The 12,245-nt window shown below is 44.0% G+C and overlaps 1 protein-coding gene across 2 annotated transcripts in view; it reads left to right on the top strand.

Moving 5' to 3' along the window:
- The window catches only part of KIT (KIT proto-oncogene, receptor tyrosine kinase), an 88,388-nt gene that overhangs the window by 28,460 nt on the left and 47,683 nt on the right, over window positions 1-12,245 (top strand). For both annotated transcript variants that reach the window (XM_045474026.1, XM_045474025.1), the window contains exon 2: window positions 9,127-9,396. In XM_045474026.1, the coding sequence (XP_045329982.1) occupies window positions 9,127-9,396 (270 nt within the window). The remainder of the gene's footprint in view (window positions 1-9,126; window positions 9,397-12,245) is intronic.

Here is a 12,245-nt window from a genome sequence, read left to right as displayed (position 1 = left end):
TAAGACAGTGAGATTGTGTCAATTACTTGTTATTTATCTTGTGTCTAACCTGAGTAGATTTTAATAATGAGCTCTATCCCGGTAAGTGCTTTAATCTCGGAATTACAAGGTGAAAGATACAGCTGAACTCTCTCTTACCCAGAAAGTGCTTTGGAAATAGCAGAGTTGTGAATCTGGCATCATGTGATCCATTAGGACCGTTCTCAAACTTGCCCATGGAGGTGCCGTTGAAGGTTGGGGGCAGTAGGGATTTGGATGGTATGTTTGGGAGTATGTCGTTGTAAGGTGGTTTGGTTTCTTTGAAGGCTCGTGATTTTCCACCTGAAAAGTGAATTTATTTTACTTTCTGTTTCATGATCTGTCATATAAAAGAATGTATAAAATTATCCGTCACTGAAAGAAATTGACCTGCAGGAAGACTGGTTAAAAAGCACTCTAGGTCAGAGACACGCTGCTGTGTAGGATGATGTCTCCAATTACCTTCCCTGTCCGGCACCTCCACGTTTAATACGTGTAGTGATCCCTTCACCGTGCATTTTTTGTCACCTTCTGTATTCCTGGTGCTCTGTGAGGCTTTGAGCCCAGAGAGAGCTACAGACTTTGCTTTGGGTTCTGAGAGCTTGTGTGGGAGTAAGGTAGGGGCGAGGTCCTTGTAGGATGAGCTTTTCCTGACTACCACACACACCTTCATACTCTGAGAACTTTGCCTTGCCTTTCCTTGAACACACATATAAACAGCGACACGTGCCAATGGACAAGGTCTTACTGGCTCAGCCCTCACGGCCCCTTCCTCTGGAACTTTTTTCATGGTGCTTTTGGGGAGAACAGTAGCTGCTCCCTTGGAGTCCTGGGACGTGTTTATCACCTTTCAGTATTTTTATTTCATTTGTGTTGGGTTTGTCCCCGAGGTCTCCATCAGCATCTACTTCACTACCATTGTAATAGTTACGCAGTGTTGAAGCAAAAGACTTGGATACGTATGGGTAGCTTGAACCCAACAGTAAAGTGGGGGCCATGCTGGGATCCCCCGTGGCATGGCTTCCTTCACTCTGGGTGATCCAGGATGGATTTACAGTCTCCCTGCCACTGGGCCGGAGCATTTTTATAAGGTTTGTTTGGTTTTCACTGAGCTCATGCTCCCCCTCCCTCCCGCTTTATTCTATTTCCAGTATCATCTACTTGTTTTTAAAGCCTCATGGGTGTTGCGGGCAATTACTAGGATCCTTCCAACTTGGTTTTCATCCAGTTTATTCCTGTGGGGATACAAAAGTATGTCAGAAAGAGTAGGATATACAAATCATTAGCCCCCTCCCCCCTTTTTTTTATTACAAACTGTGGTTAAATAGTACTTGAACTAATGAGTAGTTAGACTACAATGGGGCTTTGAGCTTTGCCTTAGTTGCGACTCCTCCTGCCCTACTTCCTCAAAACTAGAATAGGCCTCTCTATGTGGGTTTTCCTCCCTGCCGTTATTTTACCTGGTTCCTTATATTTGTGTCCAAAGAAAAGGTTTTGAAATGACTTCCTTACTTTTAACCCCAGCTGTAAATCCAGGCTTTGCAGCTTAGACGTCTGTGAAGGGTGCAAAGCCCTCAGGAGGATCTTGGAGAATAGGTTTGTAGCAATGGTGGGAGGGGTCCAGCCGCTGCTGGCGGGCCTGGGGAGAACCTTGTGCTCAAGCAAGTGGCTCTCACTTACACTGATCATTGAGAACCTTCTCCAGTGGAAGTGCAACCTGGACTCTCAATTAGTATTTTGTTTTATTTTATTATTATTTTTTTGAGAGAGGGGGGTGCAAGTGAGCGAGGGGCAGAGAGAGAAGAGAAGAGAAGAGAAGAGAAGAGAAGAGAAGAGAAGAGAAGCGAAGCGAAGCTCACCCGGAGCTCATGTTTTACCCAAAGCGGGGCTCGTGTTGTACCCAAAGCGGGGCTCAAGCTCACCGATGTGGGATTCGAACTCACAAACTGTGAGATCATGACCTGAGCCACCCAGGCACCCTCAATTAGTCTTTTAATTCAGGTATACCTTGAATATTTTCTTTTCTCTTAAGAAAGATGGGCGACCAAATTCTTTTTGGTGGAGAAGCAGAACCTTGTCTTTGAGTTTTGGTTGACTTTGAGTTCGGGATGACTGGCGGGGGTTCTCCGCATACACCACACCCAAGATGCAAGCAAGGTCTGCGGTTTCTAACTTCAGTTTCCTTAAATGTAGTGCTCGTGAAACTGTTAGGATGCAGATCCACTCCCCCCCAACCCTGTTTGTGACTTGGAGGCCCTCCTCCAATCGTCTCCTATCTTAGCCACATTGAATTTGACACTCCCTTTAGTTGAGCCGCCTTTAGAGTGTTTCTTAGTTATCAGAGAATCAACAGCCCTGCCCCCTGCCCCCGCCTCCACATACATTTCAATTTTCATAACATGCACTTAATTTATATATATGATACACCACAAGTCTAACTTCCGTAAACAGGTTTGAGAAGTAGACCAAGTGACTCTGATAGTGTGAGTAGGAGAGCAGAGGTGCAGAAAAGAACCTAATGGTCTTGAGTGCTCAGAGTCTCCTGGGTAGGAGTCCACATGGTTTTTTTATTTTTTATTTTTTTTAATGTTTATTTTTGAGAAAGAGACAGAGTGTGAGTAGGGCAGGAGCAGAGAGAGGAAGACACAGAATCCAAAGCAGGCTCCAGACTGAGCTGTCAGCACAGAGCCTGACGTGGGGCTCGAACTCACAAGCTATGAGATCATGACCTGAGCCGAGGTCAGGAGTCGGATGCTTAACCGACTGCACCACCCAGGCGCCCCAGGAGTCCGCATCATTTAAAACATATAGCCTATTCAACCCAGAAGGTTAAAAGACCTTTTATGAATGCCTGCTTTGTGTAAGGTCGTAGAGAGATGGTAGTCAAGATGCTATTCGGACCCTCAGGCACAACTGTGTGGAACGAATAAAAATAATGACAACAATTAATTATTTTTTTTAATGATATGATTTAAAACAAAGTCAGGGGGCTCACAGGGGCTGATACCAGTGGTCAGCTAAGAAAGATCCAGGGTAGCTGAGAAGGTTTGAGGCTTCACCAGCCAGGGCCTTTAAAGAATTTTTTTGTTTTGTTTTGTTTTCTGTTTTTTTTTGTTTTTTGTTTTTTGTTTTTAATTTTAGACATTTTTCTTATTGTGGTAAAATACACATGATATAAAATGTACCATTTTTTTTTTAAATTTTTTTTTTTTTTCAACGTTTATTTATTTTTGGGACAGAGAGAGACAGAGCATGAACGGGGGAGGTGCAGAGAGAGAGGGAGACACAGAATCGGAAACAGGCTCCAGGCTCTGAGCCATCAGCCCAGAGCCCGACGCGGGGCTCGAACTCACGGACCGCGAGATCGTGACCTGGCTGAAGTCGGACGCTTAACCGACTGCGCCACCCAGGCGCCCCAGTACCATTTTTTTTTAAGCGTCCAATTCAGTGCCGTTCACATTCACAATGTTGTGCAACCATCACCACTATCCGTTTCCAGAACTTTTTTTTTCTTTTTTTATCATTCCAAATGGAAATTCTGTACCCATGAAACCCATTAACGCTCCATTCCCCATCCCCCGGCCCTTGGTAGTCTCTATTCTACTTTCTGTCTCTGAATTTGCCTACTGTAGGTACGTCATGTAATGGAATCATACAACATTTATCCTTTTGTTTCTGGCTTGTCTCACATAGCATGATGTTTGTGAAGTTCATCGATGTGGTAACAGGTGTCAGAATTTCCTTTTCATGGCTGAATAATAGTCCCTTGTATGCACATACCATATTTTGTCTATCTGTTGATGGGCACTTGGGTTGTTTCTACGTCTTGGCTGTTGTAAGTAATGCTGCTGTGAACATGTGTTTGCAAGTATCTGTTTGTATCCCTGCTTTCAATTCTTTTGGGTATGGTTGAATTTTACACTAGTGAAAGAGGTTATTGAAGGTATGTTGCCATTTATCTTTTTTTTTTTTTTTTTTGGCATTTATCTTGATATTGTTAAAGTCTTGCAACATTATTGACTATGATGGCCCAGAGCCATCAATCCCTCTAGTAGTTGGTCCCCACAATGGTAGGATTTGCCATTTCTTTTTTTTGGCTCATTGATTAACATGTGTTCAGGGAATAGAAAACAACTCATAAATTAGCCTTAGCCAAACACAATTAAGGAAGCACATTTTCTAATGCAAAGAGTCCTGAGGTAGATAAAACCCAATTCAACAAACATTTGTTGAGAACTTGCTATGTGCCAAACACTTTCAATAATGTGTGATTTCAGAACAATTTCAAAGCTCAGTTGGAATACCTTATTGGTCTTGAATTTAAAATATAATAAAGGCAGGTACATGTGTATATACACTTTTTTTGAAGTTTATTATTATTATTTTTTTAGTAATCTCTACACCCAACACGGGGCTCGAACTCATAGCCCTGGGATCAAGAGATGCATGTTCTTCCAACTTGTCAGGTGCCCCTTGCAAACCTTTAACATGTATCTCTGTTTTTTTTCTATTGTGAGAACATTATAATAACATTCAAGATAGTTTGGAAAAAAGAGAATAAATAATACACAGAGTCCCACTGTAGTATAAGCTCTATTTTCCTTTTACAGGGTGAGTTAGAGGGTTGAACTTACAAATAATGTATTTTGAAAATAAAATCCTTAATGCTTCTGGTGGCAATTATTTTAAAATTTGTTTTTTAAATCTCTAGAAGGAAAGCCTACACCAGTGATCTCAAATTTGGAGGCTTCTTTCTTGGAGGTATCTGTAGCAGTTTAATGGATGAGTGGAGCCACTCCCTTAGTGGAGCCGCAGAAATGACATCTGTCCTCTTTTGGGGGTAGATCGGTGGGCTGTTGACACCTGTTACAGGGGCTGGGTGTTTAGGAACCTGTCCTTCCTCCGATCTTTCACATGTTCAGGGATCGAAGGGAATGTTTTCATGACTGTGCCAGGGGAAAAACACAATTTAGGATTAGGAGGAGGTAAGACGTAGACGTGGACCACGTGTAAGCATCAGTACAAACCAAATGGGTGATGGGGCTGGACATGTTGGACAGATTTAGTGAGGTCAGGTGATCATGGTGAGGGACTAACACCCATGAAAACAGGGCTTTCTACGTGGCATGAAGGTGAATTGTGGAGTTGGTGTGTTCTGGGCACATGGGCGGAAAGATGGGCCGAGCAAGGAATAGAGTGGTTTACAGCCTCCTTACCCAGCCAGCCTAAGGATCTGTCTTATTGGAGAGGCAGGTAAAGGTCCAGAGGAAGCAGCTATAAATTAGTCCCATGAAAAGTGCTTGGCAAACCATACATGATGTCAGAGTTAGCTGCTGCGGCCTCTGTTAGGGTTTTTGAGGCTGGGAGTGGGGTTGTTGAGAGGTGGTGCTTTAGGCTGATAGATCTCAGGGTTATGAGGTTTGAGGAGCTGTGAGTGGGGTGGCCGGAGCCATGGAGATCTTTTAGGAGAGGAGGCTGTCTCTCTGTGAGATAGTAAGTGGCCAGTCTGGGGGCGGGGCAGCAGGCATGGAAAGACAGACAAGGAGGAGTGGCAGAAAGATTGCTAGGATTTGCTGCCAAGGAGGCAGAAGTCAGGCAGGAACCTGCTTGGGAAATGACAGAACCGTTTACATTCATAGAAAGTGAATAAGTCAGGACCGATTGGAGGAATGATAAGAGGTTCTGTTTGTTTTTGTTTTTTTTTTTAATTTTTTTTTTTTTTAATGTTTATTTCTGAGACAGAGAGAGAGCATGAGTCAGGGAGGGGCGAAGAGAGAGGGAGACACAGAATCAGAAGCAGGCTCCAGGCTCTGAGCTGTCAGCACAGAGCCTGACGTGGGGCTCGAACTCACAGACTGCGAGATCATGACCTGAGCTGAAGTCGGACGCTCAACCGACTGAGCCACCCAGGCACCCCAAGAGGTTCTGTTTTTAGAATAATCATGTCCAATATTTACTAGTATTGTCTAGGTGCCCCCAGATGGTTCTGAGGGCTTTATATAATGGCCTTATGAAATAGGTTCTGTTACTGTCCCCCCTTTGCAAATGAGCAAACTGAGACCCAGTTGATGAGGAACCGGCCTAAGGATCACACACTGACTAATGGCAGAGCCAGGATGGACATTTAGACTGTTTTCAGTCCAAGGTCTTACCAAGTATACTTTACGGCTTTGCTGTAATAGCCAATGTTTATTAAAGGTGCCCAGTCCTGTGTTAAGCTCCTTACGTGTATTTGCCGCATTTGATTCCCATAAGAACTCTGAGATGAGGGTATTTTTTTTTTTTATCGTTTTCCAGATGGGGAAACTTGGGCACAGAGAAGTTGAGTGGCCTGCCTTAGGGTCACACAGTGAGGCTTAGCATACATTGGCATGGTAGGTCTCTGGAAGTCAGCAATATTTATTCAACTGGATTGTAATATCTACATATACCCTTAAGATCCACTCCTGAGAAAACTGAATTGATCGAAATATATAGCAATACAAATTCTTTAAGAATTTTTGGATTAAATTTACTGTCCACGTCACTGCTATTTACTTGGAACTACTCCCTTTTCACCAGGGGATAAATAAGTGAAGTGATAGTGTCTTCATTTATTGTTGTGCCCATTTTCATTATTTAGCGTGCTGTATAACTTTAAAAATAATCCCAGGGGCACCTGGGTGGCGCAGTCGGTTAAGCATCCGACTTCAGCCAGGTCACGATCTCGCGGTCCGTGAGTTCGAGCCCCGCATCAGGCTCTGGGCTGATGGCTCAGAGCCTGGAGCCTGTTTCCGATTCTGTGTCTCCCTCTCTGTCTGCCCCTCCCCCGTTCATGCTCTGTCTCTCTCTGTCCCAAAAATAAATAAACGTTGAAAAAAAAATTTAAAAAAAAATAATCCCAAGTACTTTGTTTTTATATCCCGTCTCCTCCATCTAGATGCTGAGGCCAGCAGGTATAGGTGGTCTTGGCCTATAGCACTTCTTATGTTGTTGGTGCTTAATAACATTTGATGATTATAATTGACCTTGTTATTACCGTCTGCGAATCCAAGTTGCTGAGTGTCTTTAATCTGGGGTGTACTTGGCATGATCTCGTGGAGCTGCAATTGAAGCCATGGTTGAAAGGTGCCCGGATGAGATCGTTTGTCTGGATGACAAATTGGAATCGAGGCTGGTCATCTATGTGCACCTGCAGCAGACAGTTTGAGTGCTTCTTCGGAGCATCTTTTGTCCGTGCCTCTCCACAGACTCTCTTCCTTCTATGCTCACATGTTAAGGGATCCCTTCTGTAACTTTTAGCCTCGTTTGACTACAGATCTATTTCTCTGCCTTCTCTTGCTGTAGCTCCTCAGCAAGAGGTCTACACTTAGACTTTAACCTTGGAGCATACAGACACTCCCACTCACCTGAAATTGTACTCTCAGATTTCCTGTGATCTCTTTCCCACCAAATGCAGGGACTTTTGTTCATTGCCCTTGACCTTGCTCAGCACCTGCCTTAGGACCCACCACCTTTTCTTTGGAACCGTCTGATGTGTTGCCTTCCCTCCCCTCTTTAGCAACTCCCCTTCCTTCCTGGTTGTGCCTTTTTGTTGTTTTTGTTGTTTGTTTGAGTTTTAAATCTTAGCTGGGAGGGCTCTCCATGATTCGTACTGTGTGTTCCTCTTTTTTCCACAATCTCTTACCCTTGACTGTCTGATCCCGTCTTTTAACCCCACATGTTATTGCAGGGCTCTCGCCCCTCCTGTCCCCATCCCTTTATGATTCTGTCCCCATCTCCCCACCCCCGACCATGCCAAACGTGTAGAGAGTTTCCTGGTGTGGGGTAGGTATCCCATTTCGCCCATGACCTTGCAGAAGTGATTGAAAGCACCCCAGGGAGTTCTGTTCCCCTGATGCTCTAGCCCACCTCGTCCAGGGACTCTTTCTTCCATCTCCCTCACCCAGGCTGTAGGTGAGTCCATCTTTGTAGCTTTCATTGCACTATAACCATTGATGTGTTTTTCCTCTGGCGTACGCGGCATCCTTAGTCTCAAATCCTTACTGTAAGTCTTATCGCTTCTGCCTACCTGAGAACCAGGGCTTTTCACCGATTTCCTTGACTCCAATTGATCTCTAGTATCTTACTCTGCATGTCACCTTTCTACTGAAAACCGTATGGTGCCTCTGCGCGTGGTCTCTGTGGTATATGTCCATGGCACGTGTCTCGTCTTTGGCCTTTTCGGGCCCAGCCCACCTCCTACTTCTTCAGCTTAAAGCTAGAACTCGGAGCTATGTTTCACTTATTCTGACATGGAAGCAGTGTGTTCTGTAAACTCTGGAGTGTGTGTAAGAACCACGTGTTGCACTTCACGTGGACTTTTGCAGATCACAATTAATGCATTTATGCCCAAAGCTTTTGCAGATCGTAATTCATGCATTTATGCGACAGATGGATGAATGAGTTGACTGCTGCGAATTTTCTAAGGTTCAAGTTTCATATTCAGAGTCTAAAGTTTGCATCTTTAAACTAGGACGCCTGTCTAGGCATTAGTTTGATTAGGCTGCAACCCGACAAATGTCGTGAAACCTCTCATGGTCTGATCTTTCAAATGGGATTTTCATTTTCTGCCCTATTGCTTGGAACTCATAAATAGTTCTCCTTTTGATGAACATCACCATGTAAGGAGCACTGCATACAAATAACAGTTCACAGGCAAGCTGTGTCATGATCATGTACGTTTTGCCACAAGAGTAACAGGTCAGGAGTTTTTGTGTGTGTGTTTTTATAGTGCGAGGTTTTGTTTTTGTTGTTTCTAGGCTGGGTGTCAGTAAGTCAGTACCACGGCGATGGCCCCTATTCAGAGTGGAAACTTGACCCAGCTGGGGTGTTTAGCCCAGAGAAGGCCATGGCATCCAGTGAGTTGGTTGCATACCAAGTGCGACCCTCTAGTTGAGAGTTGCAGAAAATAATTCAGTAGATGAACTTAAACTTTAAACAGAACTCTTTCTAACTATAAATAGCCGGGCAGCTCTGTCCTATTTTTATTGTAGAGCACACAGAAGATGGAAATCAATATTGGAAGAAATGCTTTATTTCGCCAAGGAAAAAGATCATACTCAACACGATTCTGACTTTTCTTGGCAGGCTCTTCTCAACCATCTGTGAGTCCAGGGGAATGGTCTCTACCATCCATCCATCCAGCAACGTCAGAGTTAATAGTCAGTGTTGGCGACGAGATTAGGCTGTTGTGCACCGATCCAGGATTTGTCAAATGGACTTTTAAGACCCTGGGCCAGTCGAGTGAGATCACACACAATGAATGGATCACGGAGAAAGCAGAGGCCACCAACACAGGCAATTACACGTGCACCAACGGAGGCGGCTTAAGCAGTTCCATTTACGTGTTTGTTAGAGGTAAACGTGTGGCTTTCTTTCATGCAATGTTTTGGAGAACTTAAGATCTTGTTCTTAATTATGGATGACATGTACATGGCCAGCCATAGATAAAATGTTACTGGCTGGGTCTAGAAAACCTAAAACAAATTATTCTTAGTTAGTTCCCCCCCACCCCCCCCCATCTTTTGACACGTGGTGGCTGTGGTTATGACTCCAGCTGAAGGTCTGCAAGGCTGTGATGCTCTTCCTAATGAGGTTACAATATGGTGAGCCCATTTGTTCTGGAAGCTCTGAGTAAACCCTGAGAATAAATTGGGCCCTTTGGGAAAGCTGCATTTTAATGCCTTGAGATCCTAGATACTCCCACTTAGTAAAAACACTTCTGGGAACTAAAGGCCTCTAAAGGCCTGAACAGGCCAACACTTCAAAAGAATTGATCCACTTTTAGGGAGCAAATTCTGGAAAAATCACCCAGTCAGCTAATCAACCCCTGTCCCTCTTAGGTTCTTAATAGTTGTCAGTGGATTCATGTAAAAAAACAAACCCAAAACCCGAAGGACAGATAAAACAAACAAACTGTGACCTCTTAGAAGAAAAATATGATGGTTGGATTTCTGTACCTCATTTCCCATGACAACCTCCATGATTCATCTGTATTTGTGCTTTTCACCTCCTTCTTAAGAGGAGGTTTGCTGAAGGGGGGTAGGCAGGAGAATCTTCTTGTTGATGTAAAAACAAGTACTTAAAGCTTAAGAGATACACCCAGGTTCTAGCAGGACAAAGAGAGTCCTAGTTCTGGTCCTGCGTCTGTACCTAGACTGGGGCTACCATTGAAAGAGGCTGCGTAGGAGGCCTCACACGTGGTTATTGTGGAGGAATAATGAGTAAATTTGTCCTAGATCGTAGATCTGGGCAACCTTAAGAGCTTCAGGTTTTCATTGCAACCTTCAGATAAGATCACCTGCTCTGTCGTCCTGATGTAATTGTCTTTGAGGAGACCGCATTGTGCAAATTCTAGCTCTAGCAAGGGTTAATACAGTTGACTCACCTAGTGTTCACTGTAGAGAAGGTTGCCATGAAATTCACTCTGCCTCTCCTTAGTTTATCTGTTATTCTTTCCTAGGTGGGTAGCTGAAAAATACACAGTGATAAGGCGCAGCTTAGCCTCTGGGTATGATTCCGTAATTGTCGAGCTAACCTGTGTGCTGTTCTTTGACATTCAGGAAGGTACTCTTTAATTTTCAGGTGCTAATGAAGTATCATTCTGCACATTAACGCAATGGGTAAACCACTGAATAAATGGGGACGACTGAATTTGCCAGGTCGGTCTGGCAGACTTCATGGTTTTCTTTAAAGGGAAAGTCTTCCCTAGTAACTTAGCCCTATGCTGAATTATTACTGATTTAAGATGTTTGGATACTTAAGTGATTCATGTTACAGCAATGAAAGAAATTGGGGCGTTGTAGGAGCTAGACTAAGCCACCGAGCAAGAGTAGATGTACAAAAAATAAACCAAACAAATCAGCTATGGCCTCAGACCATAATTCAGCCATCATGAAGTACTTTATTCATAGAACTAATTAGTAAGGCTGGGAGGTGCATAATTCGTTCTGGAAAATTACCTTTCAAAATTGGTCAGTATATATTTCAATGATGCCAAGTTGATTTTTGTGGAACACCTGAATTCCAGGTAGAAAGGACAAGTAAGAAACATTTTAAACATAATCTGTTGGCCCAACTGTGTATCTGTATTCTCTTTACACAGGAGAGGTGGCAGCGTATTGTGTATACAGAATGAGGTTTGTCTTTGCTTATATGAGGTCCCAGTCTGCCTGAGGCTTTTCCAGTCCACACCTGGTGTCCTGGCGTAATTGTTAATAGCACTCCCCTTCACTCACAAGCGTCCTGGTTTGGATGATAAAGTGTTTGCCACCGCATTCCTGAAACTCATGAGCTCCCCTTGAGAATATGGCTTCAGTTGATTTACACAAGTTTGTATTAATATGCGTCTTTCAAGAGAGTATGGATAGAGCGGGACCCACGTGACATTCGTATGGGGTGGCCTGCTAATAGTTTTCGCAGATTCTATGCAGAAGCCAAAAGATTCTGGAGATTGGGGACTCTGGAAGGGGGTCCCCACAGAACAGTTAAGAGGAAGAATACCTCTCCTCTCTGATCCTGATAGGTATTTTCAGACCGGCTTAGTCTTGGCTCATGCTCCTTAGAGTATCCTCTGTTGTGGAAAAAGAGTAAGTTTTGTAATAAAATATCCCCAGATTTTTAAGAGCCCAAGTTGTGGTATTAGTCGGACTGCAGTTCGAGTTCTGCCCAGCCGTTTCTGGACCATGTCACTTTAGGAGAGTCCCTTTAAAAAAAAATAATTTTTTTTTAATGTTTATTTGAGAGAGAGACAGACAGAGTGCAAAGGAGATGGGGGAGTAAAGAGAGAGGGAGACACAGAATCTAAAGCAGGCTCTAGGCTCCGAGCTGTCAGCACAGACAGCCTGCACCCACGGACCACAAGATCATGACCTGAGCCGAAGTCGGACGCCTAACCGACTGAGCCTCCCAGGTGCCCCTAGGAGAGTCACTTTTTTGAGACTTCACTTTCTTCATGTATAAAAGGGCGATGATGATAGTGCCCTTCACTGAGGGCTGTTTTTTTTTTTTTTTTAATTTTTTTTTTTTTAACGTTTTTATTTATTTTTGAGACAGAGACAGAGCATGAACGGGGGAGGGGCAGAGAGAGAGGGAGACACAGAATCGGAAGCAGGCTCCAGGCTCCGAGCCATCAGCCCGGAGCCCGACGCGGGGCTCGAACTCACGGACCGTGAGATCGTGACCTGAGCCGAAGTCGGACGCTTAAC

The sequence above is a fragment of the Leopardus geoffroyi genome, chromosome B1, assembly GCF_018350155.1.
Source record: "Leopardus geoffroyi isolate Oge1 chromosome B1, O.geoffroyi_Oge1_pat1.0, whole genome shotgun sequence".
Classification (NCBI taxonomy): Eukaryota; Metazoa; Chordata; class Mammalia; order Carnivora; family Felidae; genus Leopardus; species Leopardus geoffroyi.
This window is presented reverse-complemented; position numbering and strand designations above follow the sequence as displayed.